The sequence below is a fragment of the Phacochoerus africanus genome, chromosome 14, assembly GCF_016906955.1.
Source record: "Phacochoerus africanus isolate WHEZ1 chromosome 14, ROS_Pafr_v1, whole genome shotgun sequence".
Lineage (NCBI taxonomy): Eukaryota > Metazoa > Chordata > Mammalia > Artiodactyla > Suidae > Phacochoerus > Phacochoerus africanus.
Genome location: NC_062557.1, coordinates 36643717 through 36670788, shown reverse-complemented (window position 1 = coordinate 36670788; position 27072 = coordinate 36643717). Strand labels below are relative to the sequence as shown.

General features: G+C 57.6%; 1 protein-coding gene across 10 annotated transcripts in view; it reads left to right on the top strand.

Moving 5' to 3' along the window:
* The window catches only part of BCAS3 (BCAS3 microtubule associated cell migration factor), a 580473-nt gene extending 559551 nt beyond the window's left edge, over positions 1–20922 (top strand). For 3 of the 10 annotated variants that reach the window (XM_047759072.1, XM_047759071.1, XM_047759074.1), the window contains one exon: positions 20102–20922. In XM_047759072.1, coding sequence (XP_047615028.1) covers positions 20102–20250 — 149 coding nt within the window. In that variant the 3' untranslated portion in view covers positions 20251–20922. Of the gene's footprint in view, positions 1–7106; positions 7173–16231; positions 16323–20101 lie in introns of all 10 variants that reach the window. The other 7 variants (XM_047759067.1, XM_047759070.1, XM_047759064.1 and 4 more) reach the window with 5 other exon arrangements.
* The last annotated feature ends 6150 nt before the right edge of the window (positions 20923–27072 follow it).

Genomic DNA, 27072 nt, shown 5'->3' with positions numbered 1-27072 from the left:
AATAGCCTTCCCCTCTCCTGTCCAGAGGAGGAACCGCCCTGCCCGCCCCCCCGCCCCGCCACCCAGTCACAATGCCCACTCTCCCCAGAGTCGCCCGTGGCCCTGTGAGCCAGGCCCTGCCATCTGGAAGTGACCTCTCTGGGGCCCCTGTTTCACCACCCTCTCCTGGTTTTTCTTCTGCCTCTGGCTACTTCTCAGTCCTTTTCCGGGTTTTCTTTCTCCATCAGCCTTAACTGGATTTCTCCAGCCCCATCTCAGTGGCTTCTTCTCCTTCACTCAGTCCAGGGCCGCCTCCTCTGCTTCCTCGGCCTCTGTCACTATCCATAAACTGATGCTTCCCAAAGCATCTCCAGGTTGGCTTTGCCTCCTGATCTCCAGGATCTCTTCTGTCACCGACGGATATCTACACCTAACCAAGAACTGAACTCCTCTCCCCCAGCTCTGTCCTCTCAGATCACCCCATCTCATGCGTACACAGCCCTCCAGGACCAGCCACTGCCCTCTCTCCAGGCTCCTCCCTGTGCTGCACGCGAGCTCCAGCCAAGCTGAGCTCCCTGGGGCAGGGGGGGTCCAGAGCTGACCTGGGCACATACGTCTCCTGCCTGGGAGGCTGTGTCCTGGAGCCCCCTCCTTCTCTCCCTCACCACCTGCCCCCCAAAAATACCTTGCCTAATTCCTGCTTAACGGACGTTCCTTTCAATATTGCCTTTTCTAGAAAAATGGGATTTGTTTTTCCTTTTGTAGGGGGAGTGTTGGTTGGTTGTTTGTTTGGCTGCATCTGCCGCATGTAGATGTTCCCAGGCCAGCGATCAAACCCACGCCACAGCAGAGACCCAAGCTGCAGCAGGGACAGCGCCGGATCCTTAACCCACTGTGCCGCAAGGGAACTCCAAAATAGGATTTTTTTCAATAAGCAAAACATTAACTTATTCCAGTTATTTTGTATCTAGCTAAAGCTATAACCAGATTCCCTCCCTGGCCCAGGGAACTTCCTATGTTGAGGATGCAGCTAAAAAAAAAAAAAGAAAAAGAAAAAATTTTTATAAACACCTGGATGCATGTTAAATTCATTTTCTCTTTAGACTTTAACCCTTTTAATCACTACCTAGCTAAACCTTATCTTTCTCTTATTTTTCATTTATTTATTTATTTTTGCTTTCTCCCATACCTAAGAGCAAGAGCCCCAGGCCAAATTCACTGGTCCTGATCAGCTGTTTAAAAATATTCTAGAGGCGTTCCTATTGTGGTGCAGCGGAAACGAATCCAACTAGGAACCCTGGGGTTGCTGGTTTGATCCCTGGCCTCGCTCAGTGGGTTGGGAATCTGGTGTTGCCATGGGCTGTGGTGTGGGTCAAGGACACAGCTCGGATCTGATGTTGCTGTGGCTGTGGTATAGGTCTGGTTCGACCCCTGGCCTGGGAGCCTCCATGTGCCATGGGTGCAGCCCGAGGAGAAAAAAGAAAGGGGGAGGGGGCAAAAAAAAAAAAATATTCTAGGACACATCTCTTTGGCGGGCAGCCTCCTTTTGCTGCTGTTGCCTCTTAAGAGCTTGGTAAGTCAGCAGTCAAGGTCAGGAGGGCCTGTCTCTTCCCCATGACTGTGGCTTCCTGCAGTCCTGGGAATACTGCTTCATTCCCCTTATGATCTCAACACAAAGGGTAGGAAGGAGGCGGCATCTTTTCCTGTCTAGCATCTCTTTAACAAACTCTGTTCTGGTCCAGATGCAGTTTCTGTTGGGGATCACCCTTGGGGCTCGATCTTTCCCTCGTACCTTCTGCCAGAAATACATTTCCTTCCTTACTCAAATATCCACAACTTTTAGAAAACAGTAGTCTAGGCAGTACATTCTAGTACTGTTTTATTTCATTTTTTCTTTTTTTAATGCATTCATGGAGTTTCTGTCCCGGCTCAGTTGTAATGAAGCTGACTAGTATCCGTGAGAATGCAGGTTCGATCCCTGGCCTGGCTCAGTGGGTTAAGGATCTGGCATTGCTGTGAGCTGCCGTGAGCTTCGGCTTGGATCCCAGGTTGCTGTGGCTGTGACAGGCTGGCGGCTACAGCTCTGATTCAACCCCTAGCCTGGGGACTTCCATATGCCATGGGTGAGGCCCTAAAAAGGCAAAAACAATAAAACAAAACAAACAAACAAACAAACACTGCAGTCATGACCCACTAAACTGATGTTACATCAACGAGTTACAATCTACACTTTGGAAACCAGTGCTCCAGTTTATTCTGCTACATCTTCTGAGTTTTCCTGTATATATAGTAATTACTCAACAGAAAAGCCTGTAAGATTATTTTCAGCTAAAATTCTTCTGAAGACTTCTGTCAGCAACCTCTTTTACTTTTTGCAAGGGCCGTTTTCCCGTCTTCACATGGAGAGCACATTTTGAACCGTAAACACAGTTTTGAAATGGTCACAGGAGGGGTTCAATAACTTAGTGAACAAATAGCTGTAGCCTCCCTGTCTTTTTCAAAAGATGAACTAAAAGCACTTTGTGTGTGTGTGTGTGTGTGTGTGTGTGTGTGTCCTAGGATCTTTCATCTCAGGACTAGAGGAATTAAGCTCTCAGTAAATGTTAGGTATTATTGTTATGGAGTTGACAGATGTGCACCCCAAAACAAATAACCCAGTATGTTGGACCCTCTGCCCCCCGCCCCAGGATGACTCTTCCATTGGGCCTTGGGACTCCTGCTTGTCCTACTGCCAAGGGCTGGGAACATTTCCATACTAAGGTTGCACTTTCAGTAGGAACCATACCAGCCCCCTCCCATCTCAAGGCGCCATGTGATCAGGTGACAGTATGGCAGGCATGGGGCAGTGAATTACTTCTCTGTCTCGTGGACATCCCTACCCTCAGGCAAGCACTGTCACCCGAGCAGCTTAGCCAGACCCTCTGCTTTACCTAGGTGGGCCCTGGATTTTCCCTCCTCCTTTGGCGCCTTTCCAAAGTGCTTTTGGGGGCTCCTCTCCTCCGCAGGCCTGCAACTTCCCTCTGTGGCTACAGCGGGCAGGCTGGCTGGCTGTAGGTGCCTCTGCTTCTCTCCACACGAGGGGGGGCCCAGTTCCTGCTCTCAAAGAGTAAAGCCTGGAGGGGGCAACAGCGCCGAGCTGTGGGTTGGTTACTTGCTCTCTGGCTCCCATCCCCAGCCCCCACCAGGGCCCACCTATCCAAGGTGGACAGAGCAGAAGTCTAGATGGGGGGGGGCCCTGCCCAGAGGCACACTCTTCCCAGGATATGGGAAGCCAGAACTGCCAAGTCCCCTGTAATGATGCTGTCATGACTGAGGGTGAGGAGAAAGCCCCCAAAGGCACAAGAGCGCCCAGACATCGGGCCCGGTGCCACTGGCAGGCCACAAGCACCTGCTCGTGGTGGGGGTCGGGGTGGCAGCTGCTGCCTGTGAGACTGGGGGGAGAGGTATGGACGGGTGGCAGCAGGGGTGCGCTGTGGGTGTTGCTATTGGTGTCTCAGTTTGGAGTCAGTCGCCCGTCTCTAGCTACTTGTCACTGGTCGGAAAGGCCACATCTCAGAGCCCTTTGGCTTCCTAGCACCCAGCTCCTGCGCTGGGGAAGAATGTTTGGTTTTTCTTTTCAGCGGCATTTGCAAGTCCTCATCAGGAAATGGGGGAAGCTTGTGACCTCGGCAGGTTCCTTGTCCCCTCTCGGCTCACTTTCTTCCTCCCTAAGGCCGAGGGAAACCAGGACGTCAGTAAATGTTTGCCTCCTGTCCTGCGATGTCCTGGCCACCTCTCCCTGTACTGAGCGCTTAGGCCACCCACTTCCTCTGCTGTCCTCCTTCATGGCCACCACCTCCCAAATGGCACCTGTGCCTCAGACTCTGTGCCAGCCGGGTGAATGTCCTCTCGCTGTCACACCATGGCCAGGTAGATGTTCCTTTCTGCAGTTTCCCAGGGAGGAAAAATGAAAACTTTGAAGTGAAATTGTAATTAAAAGATGTGGGGTTAAAAGGAGATGCCCAGGAGTTCCCTCTGCCACTCAGCAGGTTAAGAACCCGACATAGGAGTTCCCATCGTGGCTCAGCAGAAACGAACCTGACTAGCATCCATGAGGACACAGGTTCAATCCTTGGCCTCGTTCAGTGGGTTAAGGATCCAGCATTGCTGTGAGCTGTGGTCGCAAATGCGGCTCGGATCCCGTTTTTGCTGTGGCTGTGGTGTAGGCCTGCAGCTACAGCTCCGATCCAACCCTTAGCCTGGGAACCTCCATATGCCGCCAGTGCAGCCCTAAAAAGACAGAAAAAAAAGACAAAAAAAAAAAAAAGAACCCGACATGAGGATGCAGGTTTAATCCCTGGCCTTGCTCAGTGGAATAAAGTTAAGTTGCCATGAGCTGTGGCATAGGTCGCAGATGCAGCTCAGATCCAGCATTGCTTGGCTGTGGCGTAGGCCAGCAGCTGCAGCTCAGATTTGACCCCTAGCCTGGGAATGTCCATATGCCACATGTGTGGCTGTAAAAAGAAAGAAAAAGAGATGTCCAGGAAGAATTCCCAGTTCTTAACCCCCTGTCAGCGTCGCCCGATCAGAGGGGTTTATCATTCATGGCCACCCATCATTCACGAGAGGGGAGGCCCGTAAAGGAAGCCGCCCTCACTGTCAGGACCTGCTCTGCCTGTCGTCCTGCTTCCCTGCTCACCAGTGGGCCCATGTGGGACAGCCTGGGCTCCCCGCCCACCTTCCTCTCCAGCCTGCTCCCCACTTCCCCTCCACGGTCACCCCTTAATTATACTTCACCACCACCGGCACTTTTGTGCAGACACCCTCAGCTGTCACCACCAGCACGGGCCCTGCTGACTCACCCCTCACCGCCCCCAAGCTGCCCAGTCACCTTTTTAGACCAAGCTCCAGTCTCCCCTCCTCTGGAGCTTTCTCTGACCTTACAGCCAAATGCCCCTTCTCTCTCCTCTGACCTCTGGCATCATCTCCTCTCTGGATGCTTGGCCCTGGACAGGCAGTGCAGGTTGCCCTTTGCATCCTGGAGCAAACAAGGGCGGATTCCCTTCTCCATCCCCCTGGGGGCGGGCTCCGCTCAGGTGGTCCCTTCAGCCCCGCCCTCAGCCATACCCACCCCCTACGGTGTGTCTTAACTCCCTCCCAGTTCCCTGGGCTCAGTCTGATTCATCTTTGTTACCTCTAACCAGCAGCTTTTTCCCTGCCCAGCCAGCGGCACTGGGACCAGAGCCAAGCAGAGCCCCGGTTAATGTTTGTTGAATGACTGAATGGGGTTTTGTGGCTCCTGAGAGGTAAACGAAAGCCAGTCAGAGCAATGGGGAAAAGTATTGCGTTGAAAAGACACACTTGTGTGTTTCTGGCCAGTTCTAGGTAGTTCTTCCCTCTTCTGCCTCCTCCCCCTCCTCTACCCTCCCCCTCCTCCTCCCCCCCCCCCACCTCCCCTTCTCCCCTAAGGCTTCCAGAAGCCCCAGGCAGAGGCAGAGCTGTCACGGAGTGATGTTTAAGGCTGAGACATTCCTCTGCACATTTCTCAGTTGGCCAAAGTCTCCTTTGAATGTTTTCACCAAAGCCCACGGGTCCCGTCTGCAAGGCCGAAGTGCCGACGTGACCTCCCTGGTTGGTCTTCAGAGGCCCCTTTCCGGAGTCTCCCCAACACGGAAGCAGGGATTCCTGTGGCAAAGGTACAGGCTTGGATAAAGGGTGGAGGAGGGCCCCTGGACCCGTGGATCAGGGCCCTTCTCTGAAGACGGGCACATAGGTGAATGGTTAACCAAAGGGAGGATTTCTCTCTGTTCCTCCTCCCCTGCCAGAGAATTCGCCTTTAACCATTGACCTTTCTGCGAGGTGTGAGATCTGAACAAAGCTGTGCACAGTCATGGGTGGTTAGATGCCCGTCTTGCTCTCTGCCTCTGCCCCTTTACCGCCTCAGAAGACAGTCTGAGGTGTGGGGACCACCCCCGAGGTCCGATGGCTGGTAACAGAGGAAAGACACACAGACAGATGGAAAATGAGAGTTGGAAATGGCCCTCTGACCCCTTGAGAAATCCAGAGCCTCGGCTCTCAAAGCAAAAGAGAATCCTGTACCAAGAAGGCCCAGCCATGCCCCCCGGATTGAATGTAACAGAAGGAGGCATTGCTGAGTGCCGTACCAGAATCAGCTGCCTAACCTCTGACATTTGGTGATTGCTTCCTGCCCACTTCTCTTTGAACCCCACCCCTGCCCCCAGGGACCTGCAGGCCCGCTGAATAAGATATTGCAAATGTGCTGGCAGGATCCCCCGCATCAGGCGCCCCAGACCTCCCCCGATTTCCCCCACATATGTTTTATTTCGTGTAGCCCGATCGCTTGCAATCCCACCCCTCTGTGTGCTTAATTGAGTTTGCGGAGAACTGACATCCAGTTGCTTCATTTGTTCAGGATGATTTTTTTTTCCACTCTGTGCCCACCCCTCCCCTCCCAGGGTCGGGGCCGGGAGCTCCTTTTCCTGGCCAGTTCCCATCTTCTCCAGCTCTAGTTGACCAGGACCAGCACGCCATCTCCACTTGGATGCATGTGACTGATGCTGGCCTTAGGGGTGGGATGGGAGGTTGGGGGGCAAGCCCACCAGGGCCCCCCACCTCCATCCGGGCATGGGCTGAGTCCTGGGAAGGCTTGGAGAGTCTTTGGTTTCATGAGTTATTCATCCTGAAGCCACTGGGAGCTGACTCGGAGCATGCAGTTCATGCATTTGAGCACGTCTCGCGAGCCTTCTCTGAGCAGCCCAGCCACGCTGCCCAAGCAGCTTGGAACTTTCAGGCTTGGTTTTCCAAGACCCAAGAGGAGGAAGAGCAACCCAGGGGGCTGCCCCAGGGCTGGCTGCACCTCCACATCTTTCCCTGCTCCCGTTCTGGGCAGGAGTGTAGGCAGATTTGGGAGGGGAAGCAGAGGGAAAGATGGCCCAAGCTGGGCTGGTGAGACATAGGTACAACCCCTGGATGTGCCATGCCTGGAACAGACCATGAACACGCCCTGCGAAGCTCTCAGGGGTCAAACCAGAGATCAGATCTCTGCTCCCTCTGATCTCGGCACTGGCCGATCTCTTCAAGGTTCGTGTTGTGATCCTGTTTAAAGAAATATTTTATTTTCAATACAGACACAGCCCTTGACGTAGCAGTACACACCGTCACCCCCGAGAGACACGTGGCTGGGAAGTGTGTTGGTATGTAACTTCCCGTCTTGGCCTTCGTGCAAGGCTCCATCCATTGCTCCTTTGGCCCCTCGAGAGGCTGACACCCCTACCCCCTGATGCTCAGGCTTGGGAAGGTGTTGGCACGAGGGCAAGAGGTCGGCTCAGACGGGAGGTACCTTCTGGCCACAGACGGGTTTGGGATGGGGCATAGCTGCCCTTCTTCCCCCAGTAAGAGTTTCTTTGAGACCCTCGCTCCCTGCCCCCCACTTTCAAGATGGAAGTCAAATTTTCGGATTCTGCTGTGCAGAGCAGAGAGGTCACTAGGCTCTAATGCATTTACCATTGACTGCCCCTCTTGTAGTGCGTCTATTAGTGAGTAATTTGATTTGTACCTATTCATTTGCAGTCCCTGCAGGAGCCTGGAGCTGGCCCCTGGTATAATTGGTGCTGTCTCTATTTTTACATCATTAGATTAGCCCCGACTCCTGGCCACTTGTTGTCTGCGCTTGTCTGTCCATTTATACAACCTAATGTAACACAAAATTCATTACTGATCACATTACTTTCAACTCTGAAGCCAGCCTCGTGATAAACATTTGGTTAACCCCTTCCTGCCCACGGGGGTGGGGGCAGGAGAGCCGGCAGGACAAATGCACTTCCACTCGACAGGCAAATCAATATCTTAATACAGCAAAGTGGAATTGCATTTCTAGATTTGTTATTCCTCCTGGAGGAGCAAATGGAAACTCGCTCGTCTGAGCGAGCTGAATTGAATAATGAATAGAGCCCCGGCACCAGCAGCCCGTCTGTGGACGGAGCACAAAGGCAAAGCCGGCACCCGCCCAGCTTTTTCATCTGGACGGGCGGCACTGCAGCAATTAATCGAGGCTTGTGATTGTGGGTTCGAGATCATAGACTGGGACCCTAACAGAGGCCTTGACGCCACCACCGGTGTCTCAGCCAGGCCTGACCTGGGACAAACCAGGACCAAGAACTGGGTTCCTTTCCATAAAACTTTCACTGATAGGAAGGCACCAGACACATGGCCTTGGCAGTAAGGCCACCCTGAAAGTTAAACCTACTGCTGAAGTTTACCACTGGGGAGTTCCCGTCGTGGCTCAGTGGTTAATGAACCCAACTAGTATCCATGAGGACTCAGGTTCGATCCCTGGCCTTGCTCACTGGGTTAAGGATCCAGCATTGCCATGGGCTGTGGCACAGGTCGATGGCTACAGCTCTGATTTGACCCCTAGCCTGGGTGCGGCCCTAAAAAGACAAATACATAAATATAAGATCAAGTTTACCATTGGGAAACAAATAGACAATATGATTCCTATTTAGAGCCAGGTCAGCAAAATGTCGGGGCTGGTGTGTGTGTTGTGCCTGTTTTGGGGGTGAGCATCCCTTGGCGTGGAAATGCCGTGTGTGCCTGAAAGTGGTCCCAGATCTCAGATGGGGATGCTGGTGAGCATGGGGGACCCTAGTCCAGGAGCCGGCCCAGAGTCTTAAAGGGACCTCAGCACAGCTCTCTTTAGTCTAGAAGATTCTCTCGTACCCTCCCCCTGGTTATCCCCTCCCCAGCCCCCATCTGTCTCTGGGGAGCATCCACACCCACTCGAAGTCATTAACTTGCAGGACAGTCTGTTTCCAAAGGAGTCATACCCCGACTTATTAAGAAACTCTCGTAAAGCGTATACCACAAAGATTAGAAAAATAGACGTAGAGGAAGTAGAATGGAACCCATTACCATGAAACTCATAAATCCCTAAGTAAAGAGAAGCCATAAACTGAAGAGACTTGGTTGGGAAGGGAAGCTGGGAAAGGCAGCCCCCGCCCTGTCTACAGGATGCTCTGCTCGAGTTCGGGGGAGTCCTGAATGGGTGGCTGGGGAGAGGCACTGAAGCCTGGGGTGCGTGGGCTTCCTCTCCGTTGAGCGGGCCGCCCTCCCTCTCCTGCACCCTGAACCCTGCTGCCTGTGAACCTCTTTGGAGCCCAGACAGGCCAGAAACAAGCAGCAAGCCTGTGGGGGTCCCGGGGATTCCTGGAGAGGGCTTGCAGGCTGCTCCTGGCCTTCTCCGTCCCCCGCCTCCCTCCTTCACGGGGTGGGGGCGGCGGCAGGCAGGCTGCCTCACCCCATCCTGACTCTGGGAAGCTCCGTTTCCCACGGACGGCTCTAGGGCCAGGCCAGACTCAAGTGCTTCCTGTCGTGAGGAACTACAGAGGGGGATCCCGTGGCCGGGTGTTAGCAGACATCTAGGTGGAGGAAGGAGGACCCTGGTGTGTCCCCAGGGCCACCCCCGGCACCAACCACGGTGCACTAACTTGCTCCGTCGAAGGGAACCTACTGCTTTGGCCTCAGCTGTTAATCCCTCAGGTGGGTAAGTGGGCCAGCAGGGGAGGGGGCACCAGGCATCCCACACAGGCCCCCGGCCCCCTCCGCCCTAGAAAACAGATCAGCGCAGCAGAGGACAGATCAGCGGCAGGGAGGAGAGGGTCAGCCGGGGGAATGAGAGACTGTGATTTCTTAACCTTGATGGAAGGGGGAAAGCCACATCTTACCAAACTCTTCCGCTGCGTCGGAGAGAATTTAATTACGTTTGGGCATTTGAATGAGAACCAGATGTGGCTCCAGCCCATCAGGCCAGCCGTGTTCAAGGAGCAGCGTCTCTCCTGTGGTCCACAGGCCCCTGCACCGTCTCACAGCCCTGGAGGGCGGCTCGGTGGGGTCCAGCTTTAAGGCTGGACTTCAGGAGACAGGCAGGTCAAGGCCGCTTCCAGGCATCTGGTTCCATGGGGCAGTTTCCAAGCCCGGTGTCCTCCCCAGAGGGGTGCTGAGCAGGCATGTTTATGGGGCCCTGGTTAGGATGCCCAAGAGGAGTTCCGTTCCAGCACCCAGCTGGGCATCCATCCTCTATAGCCACTTTGCCCCCCATGCCCCACTGCAGCTTTGCCCCCGGTGTCGTGCCCCCAGTGTGGTCCCCAGTGCAGCCAGAGAGGGAAGTTGGGGCCCTCCTGGGTGAGGACCGCTTCCCCAGGGAGCTCAGCCTGCTGGAGCATCAGAGATGGCCACCCTAGCTTGCTAACCAGGACCCCACTGCAGTGACAGCGGTCCCTCCCACACCATCAGGGCCAGTGCATAGCCCGCTTCTTGCAGCACCTTTGCATCTTCCTTAGAGCCTCAGGCCCCCAGTGGGGTCGCAGCCCCTCCCCTCCAGCCTGACAGATGGCGAAGCAGATGAGAAGTGAAGCGACTGGCCCAGGTCATTCAGCACGTCTGCGGCAGAGCTGGGGCCAGGGCGAGTTCCCAGCTCCTACTCCTCCTTCCATCCACAGGGAGGTTCAGCTCAAGGCTGCTCCTACATCTGGCTGATCTCAAGCCTGGTTTCAGCCAGATTTATCGCATAACTCAAAACCGGGGGCACATGAGCCAGGTCAGCTCAGCCTTTGCTGTCCGCATGCACAATAAGCCATGACAGGACCTACTTTGCCTTGGTCAGGATTTAAAGTTATACTGATGCGGTGGCACTGAGAGGGTCCCCTTTCGTTGGCACTGGTCAAGGTGGCCTGGGTGGGTGATCCTGACCTCTTCTCCTTTGAAGCCAAGACTTGGGAGGGCTTGGGTCACGTGGGTTTCCTGGAGTGGGTGTGCGGCAGTCTGTCTGGTCTTTTCCTGCCTGGGACTTTTGCCGCATCGTGACTGTTGCAGGAGGGGCCTGGGGGAAGGCTCCAGCCCCCAGACTGGCCAGAGCCCCCTCTGGTTCATACCCTCCCTACGGCTGGGCTGTGAGCTGCTCTGCCTGAAAATCAGATGCTCTGCTCCCTTCCCTCCATACCCCCAACACACACACACACACACACACACACACACACACGCAGCCAGCTCCAGGGGAGAGAGGGGGTGGAGGGTGTCTTTTGAGCATGGGAGCTTCCTCATTCTTCAGGCCTCCATCCTTCACCCTCTCTTCCTACTTTTATTCTCCCTTCCCCAACATTCCAGCACATTCCTCTCCTGTCATCCCTACCGGGGCCCCTCGATTTCGGGATCTAGCTACCTCTGTGTCCCCATGTCCTGATATTAATGCCAGACTGGTCTGATGTCATGAATAAGGTTTCCAGAGGCCTGAGGACCTTTCCTGTCGGAGGGAAGAAAGGCGATGTGCCTTTTCCCCAGTTTTTGTGGGCGAAGCTAAGGCACAGATTTGCCAGTCTCCTCAACCGTCCTTTCAAGGTATTAGCCAGGACTCTTGCCTTCCAGGGAGGGGCCAGTGGATGCCCAGGAGGGTCTGAGTTCTCCCTGAGATCTCAGGTGCCCCCTCCCCAAGCCCTGAGGCTATTAGGCACCTGTGCCCGGCCCCGGTGGCCAAGAGAAACCATTCAAGGCACCTTAGCCAAGAGCAACAGATATTTGTCCTTAATGTCGAGAGGTAGGGGATAGAAAGGGGGCAAGGAGATAAGAAAGCATATTTGTGGGAGCCCTGTGGGTTGGAAGAGACGCCTACCAGGAAGGAAGGCTTGCCTGCGCCCTGGCCCTTGGCACAAGCTCTCAGGAACCCCAGGCCGAGTGTGTGATGGGATGACCGGAACTAGGTGGCATCAGTGGGCCGGGGCTCTGTGCTCAGACACAGAAGTTAAGCCCCGGAGATACCCAGGCCAGCGTGAGCCATCTTCTCATCTCGTCCCTTATTTCATCACCCAGACCAGGATTCCTATGATCTGAACATTCCTATTATCTGAACATTTTTATCCTTAGTCCCCTCAGCTTCAAGAAACTTCCCTCCTTCCTTCCACAAGCGTGCCTGGGAGGGGAACAGAAACCCCTGCCGGAAGAGAAAGGCGATACCTTCCCAACCCCTGCCCCGCTGCCACCAGCGCCCATCCTTCCAAGCCCCAGTGCTGGTGGAGGACGAAGGGGATCCCTGATCTGTTGGCATCTCTGCAGGCTCTGAAGCCCGAGGGAGGTGCCTGAGGGGGAAACCCGGCCAGGCTGAGAGGGCAGGAAGGGGGAAGGTGCAGGGAAGCCGGGCAGCCTCAGATGGGTGGGTCAGAGCGGGAAAAGAATCAAGGCCTCCCTACAGACTGCCTCCTTTCCCTGCTGCCCTTTTAACCCCCGCAAAAGTGCCTCGGGGCTGAGGCTGGCTCCAGCCCAGAGGGTGGTCTCTGACAGAGGTTTCTAGAAGCAATCTCAGCCCACTCCATCTCTCCCTGATGAGACCTCCACCTCCCTGAGCCACCCTCTGGATGAGAGAGTAGTTTCAGGCCCAGGACGGGTGCAAGACAAGCAGCCTATAGCCATGTCCACCCGGGCCACCCCCTGTTGGCAACCGGATCATCTCTTTGGGTCTCAGCACCAGAAAGCTGCCAGACCTGCTGAGCTCCACTCGATACAGTCAAGCCCCCCCACTTCCTTAGCCTCTCTCTCCGTCCAAGCCCCAGTTTGCATAATTGGTCCTAGGCCTTTGGGGGCAGACCCTTGGCTGACCAAGTCCATTCCTTGGGGCAGACCCTGTTGGGATCCCTTTGCTGAACTTGCAGCAGACCAGTGGTTTCTGGGGCTCCTCTGTGTGTATCCCCTGCAGGGAAGAGGCTAAAAATCCCTAACCTCCCCATTGGAAGACCCCCTTCCCCACCTAGCCCCACCTCCCCGCGCACTCCCCAACCAAGAACCCTCACATATAGGGGAATGAAACTGTTTGCAGACCTCCTCTGAGCCAGGCACTGGGCAAGATGGGGCAATTTGGCTGGCTGCTCTGTGCCCTGGAGCCACCCACTCGCCTGGGGTACCACTGAGCCCAATCCAGGGGGCTTAACCGCACGCCGTGCTGATGGGGAAGAACTGGGAGGTGGACGCAGGAGGGAAAAAAAAAAATCAATGCACGTCAACAGGGTTGGAAATTTATTTTCCAGCTTGGAAGAGGGTATTTTCAAAGAGGCAAGGAGGGAAATGAAAAGCTGTAAACGCATATCTGCCATCGTCCTCTTCGGGCCATTTCTTGATTAAAAAGACTCTTTCCCAGGGTCCAGTGGGGTTGGGGGGTGGGGGAGGCATGCACAGGTGAAGGCCTGGATGGTAGAGACACCCGCTGGGGAGGGAAGATGGAGAGAGACCCCAAGGACCCCTGGATAATCACAATCACTGATACCATTGCAGCAGTAAGAGTAACCCACAGGGCGTTCCCGTTGTGGCTCAGCGGAAACGAGTCAGACTAGCATCCATGAGGATGCAGGTTTGATCCCCAGCCTTACTCAGTGGGTTAAGGATCTGGCCTTGCTGTGAACTGTGCTGTAGGTCGCAGACACAGCTCAGATCCCGCATTGCTGTGGCTCTGGTGTAGGCCGGCGGCTACAGCTCCAATTCGACCCCTAGCCTGGGAACCTCCATATGCCGTGGGTGCAGCCCTAAAAAGACAAAAAAAGGTAACTCGCATTTGCTGACAGGAAGCTTTAAGCACTTGATGATGCACTCTGCATGCATTATTGAATTTAATTCTACAGCGGACTGAGAAACAGAACTGAGGCACAGAGGTTGAGTAACCTGCCCCAAGGCACCCAGGCAGCCGCTTCTCACCGCCCCTCCCCCCCCCCAGGCCTTTGAGTCTAAGGGGTGGGGGTGGGGGGGCATTCTCCCTTCTCTCTGCTGGAAGTGGGCGCCAGTGTAGGGTAAGGCTCCACCCTGAGGTCTAACCTACTCCCCCCAGGCCACCTGGGTGGTTAGGGGGGCACTGGGGTGTGTGGCTGCAGCCAGGGCCCAATAAAAGTGCTCTGCTAATCCCTTTAATGGGCAGCATCGTGAGGCTCCAAGTGCGCTGGGCTGAGCTGGACTGACCGGAGCCTCTGAGCCCAGCAGACGGCCCTGGCAGTAAATGCTGCTGCTTCTGTAGTGGGGGAAGCGCCAGGGCGGCCTGGGCACTGCACCTGGGATCTCAGGGACCCTCTTCCCAAACACACACCACACTGCCCTCATTAACCCCCAGTAGGTCCCAGAAACAGGCCTCCCCCCAAATCCCAAGACCTGGGCTCCTCAGAGCCCCAGGCTGCCAGAAGCTCCTGAGGGGGCTTCCCGGGGGTCTCTGGCCACCCCCACTGCCATCCTGCCTGGGTCCAGCCCCAGGGAGGACTCCACTCCTACCCCTTCCCCCAGGGTCCCCTGCCCTCCTGCACCCACCCCCGGCTCTCCCAAAGCTCATGCGGGCTGTGTCCTCAGCGTTTCACCCTCTCCCCGGGGATCCGGGAACCGAGATCTTAGCGCTTAGTAAAGTGACATATATGACTCAAGACCTGCGTCTCTGGCCTGTCCCCAGAAGTCCCTGCCTTGGGGACCAGCACTCCAGAGGGGAAGGCAGAGAGAGAGGGGCATCCTCGTGCCCCGCCCCCTGGGCCATCCCTGGTGCCCTGTGAGTGTCCCCTTCCTGCCTCATCCTCTGCCTCTCCCCTGCCCTGCTCAACAGCACCCACTCCCAGCACCCAGGCACCAGTCTCTGCTGCTCCTGCCTTTGCAAAGGGGCCATAGGATCCTGCTGTGAGAGGAGGGGGCCCAGGCGATGGTGAAGGACGGAAGACAGGCTCCTTCACTGCACGTGGCCCAGCCCAAATGTGGGGCCGTGTGTGTGGGCAGCCAGGCTCCTGCCTCTTTTCACACTCCCCGGGTCTCCCGTGGTGTACATGCCCAGGGAGCCAGGGTCGCTGCTCCCTAACAAGGCCAACCCCCTCTCTGTCCCCCTCGGCCACCCTTGCATTTTACAGGCTTCATATAGAGTGGGGGCAACATGGGGGTTGAGCGTTCCTGTTCTTTTGCTTATTTCCTGAGAGCCAAGGCTCCTCCTTTTTACTTGCTCTCATTCTCTTGTCCCCTTTGCCCATGTGGCTGGCCCATCCTGGCCTGTGGCATGGAGGGACAGCTATAGCTCATTTTCCAGAAGGGGCCAGCAAGGAATGGGTGGGCACAGCCAGTGGGTGGCAGTGGAGCCAGTCTCAGTGATGCCTGGGGTTGTCACATCTCCATCCAGGGCCCGCACCGGCCTGGTTCTCGCTCAGGCGGTGGAACAGGGGGAGATGGGCCATGTGGCGGGGGAGGGGGGGGGCGGGGGGGGAACTGTGTACTTAGAGCCAGTGTCTTCCTGCTCTTCCTTGGTTGTGTTGTCTGCACAGCGGAAACGAATCCAACTAGTGTGAAGGATGCACGTTTGATCCCTGGCCCCGCTCAGTGGCTTCAGGATCCGGCATTGCCTTGAGCTGTGGTGTAGGTTGCAGATGCTGGCAAACGTGGCACGGTTGCAATGGTTGTGGTGTAGGCCGGCAGCTGCAGCTCTGATTCATCCCTAGCCTGGGAGCTTCTATATGCCGAGGGTGTGGGCCTAAAAAGAAAAAAAAAAAAACATTTTCTGTGTCCAGCCACTGGGAGCTACTCCTCATCCCCTATGTTGCTTTGAGGGCCACAAAGCAGCCCCGTTGGAGCTGGCCAGAGTCCACATACTTCTGCTGAGGGGGAGGCTGCAGGGATGCTTGCTTCGTCCTCCCCTCCCCCCACGAGCCCCCAGCTCTCTCTCCTGCAGCCCCAGGCAGGTTCTTGGTGGACTTGCCCCCGCTCCCGACCACCTCAGCTGCCCTTAAGCTCTTCAGACCTCAGGGGTCTTGGGAATGGGGAGACCAGAAGCTGGGCCACGGAGTCCAAACATCTGGAGGCGTCCCTGAAAACTCCGTAGCCTTTCTGTCTCCTCTGTGTCTCCTGGCATCCCACCTGCATGGGGCGCCATCCAGCACTGCATGGGCCAGAGGCCCCTCCTGTCCCCTTCCCACGGCTGCTCGTCCTGTTCCGTGTGCGGCTCCCCACCCCCCGCCGCCCATCACCCCTCATGCCAGAGCGGGTCTCGGCTCTGCCACAACAGTTCCATCTCCGGGACCCCCCAAGACTGGTCCCCAGCCCCCTCCACATGCATGTCACTGCGGGATTCTGCTGCGAGCTTCTCCTCCTCCCCGTGTGACCTCCCGCGCCTCCTGGTACCCTCTCTACCCGCTTGCAGAGATCAGTCTGCTTCTCCATCATGGTCCAGATCTTTTCCCAAAAGATTCCTCCATGCTTTTCTTTTCAAAAGGGAAAAAAAAAGGAAAAAAAAAACAATGCCAACAACCCAGCGTCCGTGAGCAACCCAACAGTAACAAAGCGTGTGTTCGGGAAGGAGGAAGGTAAGGCCACCCACTTCCATGTGCCGCTTGCTCCGAGGGCTGGGTGGCCGGGGGACCTGAGGGGGGACTGTGTGTGCACCCCTCCTCCACGTCCACTTCTGCTTCCACACACACTCATGGGCCTGTCTCGTGAGAAGAAGAGAAAAGGTTTTGACAGAGGCACGTAGGAAAGTGCCCAGGACCAGCCGGGCCCCTGGTTCTCTTACTGGTAGTCCTGCTGCAGAAGGAGCCCCACACCCCCTTACCACATCGTTCACTCACACACTCATTCATTCATTCACTCAAGAAATGTTTTTTGGGAGTTCCCTTGTGGCATAGCAGGTTAAGGATCTGGGTTGTCCCTGCAGCGGCTCGGGTTGCTGCTGTGGTGCAGAGTCAATCCCTGGCCCAGGAGCTTCCACATGCCATGGGGGCAGCCAAAAAAGAGAAAAGAAATATTTTGAGGGAGTTCCCTGGTGGCCTAGCGGGCAAGGATCCAGTGTCATCACTGCTGTGGCTTGGGTTGCTGCTCTGGCTCAGGATTGATCCCTGGCCCAGGAACTTCCACATGCCTCAGGCACAGCCCAAAAAAAAAAAAAAGAAGAAGACAAGAAATAGTTTTTGAGCACCAATTCTTTTGTAGGCCCTGTGGTCGGCACTAGGGAATAGAGGTGAGCACAGAACCGGCCCCTGAGCGCCTCTCCTCCTAGATGGGGACACGCTTGAGAGCACAGGGTCCTAGGGGGCAGGAGTCAGTGCCTAGCCCCGCTCTGCCAGGGCAACAGCACAAGCTTCAAAGATGAGGAGGTGTTCTGGGAGCCGAGGGAGCCTGGGAAGGGCGTTTTGGTCAGAGGGAGTGGCACGCTCACAGGCCCAGAGGCCTAAGGCGGTCTGGAGAGGCCCCCACATGGCCCAAGTTCATTGCTTTGGTTCCTCAAATCCAGTAACAGGTGATGTTGGCGGGGGCAGGGGAGGGTCAGGGAAGGCCCTTCGATAGTGCTGAGGAATTTAGAGCTTATCTTGAGGACCTTTAGGAGTTGAGGTCAGTTTTGTTTTCTTTTTGTTTTGTTTTGTTTTTTTGTCTTTTGTCCTTTTAGGGCTGCACCCGCAGCATATGGAGGTTCCCAGCTGCAGCTGCCGACTTACCCCACAGCCACAGTGGCGCCAGATCCCAGCCACGTCTGCGACCTACACCACAGCTCACGGCAATGCTGGATCCTTGATCCACTGAGCAAGGCCAGGGATCGAACCCGCAACCTCATGGTTCCTAGTGGAATTTGTTAACCACTGAGCCATGACGGGAACTCCGAGGTCGGTTTTTAAGTGGAGGAAAAGTCAGGTGAGGTTTGTGCTGCAGACAGACCCCTCTGGCTTCGGAATGGGCCGGCTTGGAGAGGGGGCGCCTGGAGATCAGGAGACTGGTAGGGAGCTTTGGAAATTCTCTAGGCAGGAAGCACAGGCCTGCCCTGGCAGTGGCCGTGGGGACAGAGAGAAGGGAAGAGACCCTGGTCACCCAAGGAGATGGGGTCATTTCCCTCATTGCTGAGAAGATGAGCAGGACAGCTGAGGCTCTACCTGGCTCCCAAGAGCGGCAAACTCATCATGTAAATCCCTTTGGCAGCTGTCCCTGCACGGTCACGTGAGGGGATGAGGGGCGTCCTCGCTCCCAGACTGGTGGGGCTGGGTCACTGCAGGGGGTCGCGGTGGGCCTGTGCAGAGGGGCAGTGGGGTGTGGGGTACCGCACTGGGTCTCCGCAGCTTCCTTGGCAGCCTGGATGTGTCAGCACTTTGCATCAGGGACGCTGGGCCTGTCCCCCAGCTCTGGGAAGGAGCCAGCCTTCCCCCTGCTAGTGGCCTTTTCTGCTTCTTTATCGGGGGCTTTCTTCCTGGAGCCTGGGGTCCAGAGCCTCAGGAAGCCCCTGCTTGTCTCGCTCCTGCCACCGCTCCTCCCTGCTGCCCTCCTGGCCCTGCTGTCAGCGCCCCCTAGTGCTGGGAAGGCCTGCGCGAGGGCAAGAGTCTCTGAAATCAAACTGGGCCTCCATCTCCCACGGGTTCCTGGGCTTGCTTGTAGGGGAAGAAGGGGATGGAGGGAGCTTTCGTGGAGTCTGAAGCTTCCGTATAGAAACCCTTGGGTCTGTTGTTTGCTTTCCTGTCCTGTCCCTCTCTTGGCACAATGGCCTGTACTTCTAAAGGAGGGTGAGCCTGGAGAAGGAACAGGGAAGGAGAGAGGCCACATGTCTTCTGTCCAAATCTAGATATTTCTCCACTTATCTCAGGGTCGGGACTAATGGGGCAGCCAGGGTCTGGTGCAGATCAGAAGCCATCGCCAGGCCTGCAGCCTGTGTCCGCAGCCCTCTCCATGTCCACCCCCCACCCCCATCTGTTGAGAGGTCCTTCTAGGCTGGGCCCAGGCCCCAGACCCTGGGGTGCAGGCCCCTCACCCAGGACCTGGAGCCTGCTCTGAAGGACAGCACAGATTCCCCCAGCCTGCTCTGTGACTGCTGCTCCCGGGCCTCCTCAGTGCTTTGCGGGGAGTAGGGCTCAGTGGTTGGTTCCTGGCTGGTGGTGGCCAGCCCAGGAGGAAAGGCCATGACCTGTTCCCTAACCAAAGCCAGCTGTGCTTGTGTTTGGTGGCAGGGGCCTTGGCGTGGAGATAAAAGGAGGCCAGACAAGTGTAACATTTGAGCACGTCTTGCCATTTCAAATGACCGCCTTGAGGTCCTGAGCTCCTGGGGCGGGCAGGCAAAACCCCCTCGGCCCCGAGCAGGTGTCCCTTGGAGAAGAGGTTGCAGGTGCCACATCTTGGCTTGGGGCAGGCTCTCAGGGTTTGCCAGGGATGTCTGTCCCCACACCTTAGAGCCCACTGGGAGGGACTGGAAAGAGATGGGAACTGGCCACTTTCAACCAGCCAAGAAGGAATTCTTTCTTCCTTGCATTCAGCATGCAAGGAAGTCTGTCCCCAGCCTACTTACCCCCAGGACTTATCCTGGATCAAGAGCTGGGGGCAGGTGCAGTGGAGTCAGTGCTGTATCCAAGATGGGGAAGGGGCAGAGGAGGGGATGGGAGCCTCCCGGCCTGCCTCCCAGGTTGATTCTGTGCATCTACATCGTGGGGAGGGGGGGGCCACCAGGACGCTTGGGGGCTCAGAGGAAGGGAGAGAGCAGGCAAGAAGAGACCCTCTCTCTCTTGGAGAAGGGCCCTCTCCCACCAGGCAGTCCCTCCTGCAGGAAAACAGGACACTTTCCAGGAGGCCCCATCAATGAACAGGGGCCTGGCCAGCAGGCGGATTGTGTGGGTGAGAAGGAGTGAGTGGCTAAGCCGGGGTGGAAGCTCCAGGGCAGAGGAGCTGCAGTCCTTCCCGGGTCTTGGCTTCTCCCCTCCTGCCTGACCTGCAGACCCAGGACAGAAGCCCCTGGGGACTTGGGGGAGCATGCTGGCTGAGCATGAGTATGTGTGCTGGCCTGGGCACACGCCCCATGGACGGCAGTGTGGTTCAGACTCTTCATCAGGGCGGCCCTATTTGTGGCCTTCAGGGGTTCCCACCTTGAGGGAGCCCCTGGAGCCTTCCAGCCAAGGGAGCATCCCCCTCCTGCGGCCGAGCTGCCTGTGACCCCAGCTGCCACCCAGTCCATCGGGGGAGCATGTGGGGATTCCCACCACAGAAGGATGTAAACGGACCCTGATTGGTGCCTCAAGGCAGGCAGCCCCGCCCAGGGTGCACCCCCAGCCACCACCACCACCCCCCCACCCCCCGCCCCGCAAGACTGCACTCTGACCAGGCCTGGCCCTCTGTCTTGCAGAACTACAGCGAGAGGGAAGCATCGAGACTCTGAGTAACAGCTCAGGTTCCACCAGCGGCAGCATCCCGAGAAACTTCGACGGCTACCGATCTCCGCTGCCCACCAATGAGAGTCAGCCCCTCAGCCTCTTCCCTACCGGCTTCCAGTAGGTACCAGCGACCTGCTTCTGACTGGCCGGCGCACTCACCTGCTGGAGGGAAGTGGGAGAAGCCCTCCACTGGTCTTCCCCTTCAGACTCTGCTCCTCTCTTACCAACCACCCTCCCAAGCTTAGTGACAACAGCCGCTCACCCTCCCTGGATGAGAAGAGACCCTTCTCCGCAGCGCCTCGGCGCACTCTGACCTGTGCCCCCATCAGCGGGGCTGTGGCCTGGAGAGACTCTGCAGCAACTCCGTCCCCTCCTCCTTTGCACACGATGTCCCGCCCGCACTGGATCTGCTTTTGTATTTTCTAACCAAACCCTCGGGGGGGAGGGGGGGGAGCGTGGGGGGCAGGTCTGGGTGGGGAGAGGGTGGATGGCCCCGCGGGCACTTTGACCCCAAGTGGGCAGCCCCAGCCCACTCCTGGCTTTGGCACTCGCTGCCCAGCTCCCCTTGGCCAAGCTCCCCTGGCGAGGGGGTGAGCTGAGGCCCAGAGTATTTGGGAAGAAGGAAGGAAGGAGAAGCCCCCTTCCCCCTTGGCTGGTGGAAAGGATTTGTCTTTCTTGTCTGTAAGCCCTTGCACCCTGGTCCTGTACTGTTCAGTGGAGGAAACCGTGGTTACCCAGGTCCTGTCAAAAAGTGCACGTCTCGTCCAATAAATCACGCTGCAATTGGTGTCCATCCCTGAGTTGCTGGGGTCAGGGTCCTTTCCAGGCGCTGAGCAGAGTCCTAGGGCCTGACCGTGTGTTCCTGCTCCCAGCACCCCCTGCGTCAACATGGAGCGGGGGTAGGAGGGAGAAGGAGGATGTTTATTCCAGAGTCGGAATCAGGGTGGGGCCTGACTTAAATCCATTCTCCCCTTAAATCCATTCTCCCACCTGCTTGCCTGTCACCATTGAGTTCTGGGGGCACCACAGTCCTGGACCCTCCCCGGCTGTGGCAGTCAGGTCCTTGGCACACGCGGGTGGGCTGCTGTGGGTAGGAGAGCCTGAGGAAGACCCTGGGCTTATGTTTGGGACAGGGACCTTGTCATTGCCTCTTTTTTCAAACTCAGAAGATGGAAGGCTGGTGGGGCCAAGGCGGGTCTCACACGAAACCTGGCTGCCACCTTGGATGACAGTTCCCTGAGGGGCTTCCCCTCCCTCCTCCCAATTCTGGACCTAAAGCCAATGGTAGGAAGGAGACAGGAGCAGGGGGAGCAGAGGGGTGTCAAGCAGGACGGGAGATGAATGCGAGCCCCAGTCTCACCTTCCTTGAGACCCGGGAAGGGCCCGGGAGGATTGAAGAAAACCCACTGAGCCAGGTGTGTTTTGGAGTGACGTTTAATGTGACAGCCACAGAAGAGTTACATTCACAAACAAGCAGGGCTTCCCATCCAGCCGTCCAGCCCGAGCAGGGACAGCTCCAGGGCCCCTACCCCCCTGCACGGGCACCCCATCCCACCCTGATGCCTGAGGAGAGACGTACTCTCCAGTGCCCCCCTCCCCAACCTGTTGGGCATGCTGGGCAAAGGGGGACCTGAGTCACACTCAGCTCTGAAGCGAGGGTGGCTGAAGCCAGTCCCTCCTGCCTGGGAACCTGTGGGGTGAGGAATCACGTGCCAGAGTGAGGCATGCTGGGAACGGAGGGAGGCCCGGGCCCGGCGGGGGCTGCCAGACGAGCAGCAGCTCTTCCCCTTCCAGCTCAGTTGGAGACATCGAGGTGCCTGGCACAGCCCCCACCTCCAGCCCGAGCCGAGTTTCCGTCCAAGGGGGCCAGGGAGGGAGGGGGCTGCCACCAGCCTGCCTTTGCACACTGCCCATGGCCTGGCTCCTTGCGGAAGGGTCCAGAGCTTGAGGCAGGCAGGGGTAGGCCTCTCTGAACCCACCCAAGGGCACGTGGATGGGACCACGACGGAGAGCCCGGAGCGCCCTCCAACCACGCAGGGAAGCGGCTGGCATCTTCGAGTCAGGAGTCCTCCCTGGCTCAGCCCTCACCCTCCAGGGGGTGCAAAACAGCTGTGGCCTCCTTCAGTCAGGGAAAGTGGTGGGTGTAGGGCTGGACTTGCCGGCTGAGCTTGCAGGACAATCTGGTTATTCATCTGCTCGCAGCCAGGGCGACTCTTTGAGTATGTGGGGGAAGGGGGAGGATAAGAGAGGCCAGATAAGCTGGCCCCATGGCGGCTGCCACTGGAGCTGGGGTTATCAGAGAGGCCTTGGGCCTGGCCCCTGGCTAATTGGAGAGGTTATAGACCCTGCCCCAGCCTGTAATCAGCTGGAAGTGAGAGCTGGGCCCCAGGGTGGGGGACCGTACTGCCCACTGGCCCGGGAGCAGCCAGCCTCCTATCCTCTAGAGATAACACCCAGGGCGCTCTCCGCCTCACTCCCAGCAGCCCCAGCAGACCTCCATGATGGCATCACCCAGGAGGCCATCAGAACATGCATCTAAATTGCGGCCTGAGCAGGTGACCTTGAGGAAGACATGTGACCTCCCTGATTCTTACACTGCTACCTGCTCGACAGGCAAATGACTGTGGACCTTCTCTCAATGTGAGGGAGGGACAAAAAAATCTTCACGGTTTTTGAGGAGGCAGAGGGGAGCTGGGGTGGCCGCTCAGGGATAGAGGGCACTGTCTGGGACGGATTGGTGAGGTGGCCCAGTGGTCTCAAGGTAAATTCAGGTGCACAGCACTCTGTCAAACACGAGTGTCAGCTCCTCTGGAAACAAACAGGCGAGAGCAGGCAGCTGTCAGTCTAGGACTGGAAATGGGTTTCTCAGGGCTAGTTTTTCCGAGTGTTCACACATCAGAGACTCTCTAACTAGAAGGTACCTAAAAGTGCTGTTTGGTCCTCAATTTGCAGAGAAGAAGGCTGAGCCCCAGAGAAGCCTTGCCCCATGGTTAAGATGACACACAGCTAATCTGGGACCCCTGTCTGCTCCTTGCTGCCTCACATGCCCTTGGCCAGGTCCCTTGGAGGGCTCTATTCTGCACGAACCTCCCTATCCCACGCACACAATCCAGGACTCTGAGCCCACTCACCCCCATTTCCTACCCCTAAGAGCATCCAGCCCTGGCCTCTGGCTTTGAAGCTGCTCCTTTGTCCCTGTGTAATTGACAAGGCAGCCCCCTCCTGCAGACTGAGAGCTGCAAACCCAAGGGGCAAAAGGGAAGAACCTCTAGGACCATCCTGTATTCAAAGCGAGAGCCTAGGGGTGGGGCCCTGGAGTCGCAGTATTGCCTTACTGCTTGAGCAGGTGTAGCTAGCAGGATGGCAATGCCATCACCAGCTTTTAGGGACTGGCCTTGGGTCCCATCCCAGCTCTGCCACCAGTAGCTGTGTGGCCTATGGTAAATATACTGCGGCTCTGGGCTCATCTCTGTAGTGAGGGGAGGGGAGCACACCCAGCGAAGAGCATCAAGGCCAGGCCAAAGCAGGCAAAGGAGAGCTATGGGTCAAAAAAGTAAAAGACGGGTTAGAGGCCCAGAGGCTGACCAGACAGGCCAGGTAGCTCCTTGGCAAGGGAGAGGGAGGGCAGGTGAGGCGATGCTGGAGTCCCCAAGCTGCTCCTGCTGCTCCCTGCAGACCAATCAGGAGCATAGTGAGTGCTGCAGGCCAGCCCCGCCCCATCTCATAGGTGAGCTGGCTCTAGGGAGTCCTTTCCCCCGCCTCTCTCCCTCTCTCAAGCCACTAAGCAGGGAGCTTATTCACTCTGCCACGGTCCCAGGCACCCACACTCATGCTCTCACACCCATGCACATCTATGCACTGGCAGGTTCACTGATGTGTACCTCACTTTTGCACACCCTTGTGTCCCAAGCAGACGGCTTTACCCTGCGGACCTTGGCCCCAGAGCATAGCACAGTCTGGAACCCCCAGGATGATGGAATCCCTAAAACTCTGGGGAAGTCATCCAAAGTCTGGCGGGGATGTGTCTCGGTTGCAGGGCCCTATGACCTTGTACTGAGTGACACCTGAGGGCCAGGGCTGTCCCTCAACAGAGCTGCCAGTCTGGGCCTGGCTTTTCTGTCGGTGGGGAAGACTGGGGACAGGGCTACACAGGCAGTATGGCCCAGGCACTTCCTGGGACCTAACCGGAAGAAGTGGCTCTGCCCCCTGTCCCCGAGTAAGGTGGGGGCCACAGCCCAGCTGGGAAGAAGTCGGGCCTCCCACTCTCCCCTCGGCCCCCCGCCCCACCCCAGCCACTTGGCCCAACCCTGCGCAGGGTAATTGGGTCGGGAGGGAGGCGCGACGGGCGGGCGGCGACTCCAGAGAGACTGCTCGCCTGTCAGCCGCAATTTGTCTAAGTGGACGGGACAGGCCGGGCCGCTGCGGGCCGAGGTCATCGAGGCCGCGGCCCCCACCCCAGCCAGACCCGGGACGGCGGGGGAGCCGGGCCCGGCCACTAAACGGGGCTGGCTGGCGCCAAGCCTCCGGGAGGCGCGGGTCCGGCCGGGAAGCTAGGGATGGGAAGCAACTCTGTCCTCCCCTCCCTCCTTCCTATACTCACAACACGCCAAGACAAGGACGGACGCGCCCAGTGGCACCTCCACTACTGGCGCACAGGGCCACAGAGCTTAGCCCGGGCGCACTGAAAAACCACCACCACCGCGCGCTTAGTCCCAGTCTCATGCCAGCACCCCGCTACCAGGACGCAAGTCCCCTCGGCCACAGGACCATACACCCCAAGCCATCACTCCACGCAGGGGCACGCAGATCCACTCCCAGTCACACAGAGCAAGTCCCCGGTGGGGAACAATCCCGGAAAGGTCCCAGCAATGGCCTCTGACCCCGCGAAAGGTTACGGGGCCAAGGACGGAGGGGCAGCCCCGCCAGGGTCGGGACCACGGCCACATCCGGCCCAGGCCACCTCCGCCCGATTTCCGGGTTGCGGGAAGCGTGCAGAGCTTACTGAGCGCGTGCTACCGGCCGGAGGCCCGAGGCCCGCGCCCGCCCGACGCCCGGGCCCCGACGGCCTGGGAGAGGGAGGGGCGGCTGAGCGCGCGTCCCCCGCCCGTCTGCGGGGCCCGGCCGATGCGAAGTGACAGGGGCCGGAGCTTTGTTGTGGAGCCTCGGCCGCCTGGCGCCAGCCGCCCCCGCCCGTGCCCTCCCCCTCCAGCCCCGGGCGGCTCGCGAGGCGCCCCCCCGGGGCCTCTTAAAGAGACACGCACTCTCAGCCCGGGGGACCCCCCCCAGAGGTGCCTGTTCCCGGGAAGGAGAAGGGGGGGAGCCCCGGGGCGGGGGAGGGGCCGAGCGGGAGCTGGGCGCCGCACGGCGCCGTTTCGGGGCCCTTCGGGCCTTCCCTTCGCGGGTTTTCGTTGAGCCAAGGATATTCCTCCTAGGAGAGTTTGGCTAGATGGGGCTGGAGGTGAGGGGAAAGGGGAAAGGGGGAAGGGGGATGGAAATTCAGAATATTAAGGGTGGCTGTACTGGAACCTCAGGTTGGTTTCGGGACCGCACGGCAGAGCAGAGGATGGGGTCTGGGCTGGGAAGGAGCAGGTCGGTGGCCCAGAGGCTGTGGCCAGGTGGGATCGTGGTCCCCAAATGCAGCCGTTGCAGTGTTTCTTAGGCAAACAACCCGCACCAGCGTGTTTCAAATTCTCTGGGCCTCGGACCCCTGGACCAGCTACAGACCTTCTCCAGGAAAACGTCCAAATTGCACACACTCAGGTGTACTACATGCTCTTCTTGCAAGTTCAAAAGTACTTGTACCCACATGACTTTGCAAATGCATGCACGGGTTCCCAGGCCAGTGTCTGGATTCCTGGCTACGGAACTCTGGCTATTATCTGGTCACTTCACCAACTGCGCAAACCTGTCCACACACATCCCCCCCCCCCCCCCCAGGGGCAACATCTTGCCCAAGATGGAGCCGGCAGGACTTTGCATGCGCAAAGCTGCAACGGATCCTGCCCCGGCTGTGTTGACTGCTAAGCCTGGAACCGAAGATTCGTTCTGGACAGAGAGGAGGCACTAAGGAGCGACCCGGTCAAGAGTGAGGTGGTGAAGAAAAACCTTTTGGGAGAGGCGCCCCATTGCGCGCTGGGTTGGGGGTATTGCCAGATCTCTGGAGTTGACTCGGAAAAGTAGAAAAAAAGGTCGGGGAGGCCAAACTGCTACTACCGGTCACCAACCCACACTGCCTGGGGTGATCAGGCTTTATACGCAGGTCTGAGTATGCAGCAACAGGATTCCCTGGGACTCGTGGGCGCAGCGGATGGGACACTTGGATGTGGGCTCTAAGTGCCCATCACATCGGCACAGGGCGGGCGCCAGCAGAACTCACCCACCCTTGTTTTGGTTGTGTGGGCAGGAATGTCATCTGTGTCTAGTGCGCGGACACAGATGTCATCTTGCCTTTGGAACGCAACCTCCAGAAATCAGCCGAGTGTCAGTGCCCGAGCCTGATTCAAGGCAGGTGTGTGGCCGCTTCACTGGGCGCTCGCCTTAAGTTGCAGCTCCCGCCGAGCACAGAGGGCACCACCACATTGGGCGCGAAACACACACATTCACACACCGAGGGCGTGGTGGGGGGCGCAATACTGGTGTTGCCGGCGAGCGAAGACTGATTGTGGAGAGTGGAGGTGGGGAGGAGTTTCAACCGCAGGTGCGCGCAGACCCTCAGACCCCCACACTCCTTACTCTGCACTACTGAACTTGGGAGACGTGACCTTTTGAGAACTGGAAACAAATTCTAAGGAAGTGGCAGAGAGAGGATGCCAATTTTTAGGATGAAGGATACTTGTGTCTCTGATACCGGATGCGGCGAAAATTCGTTGGGTCGCGGGTCAAGAATCTGGGGGCTGGATCCACCCGCGCGGTGCCACCCAGTGCTCGGCAGAAGGTGCCCTCA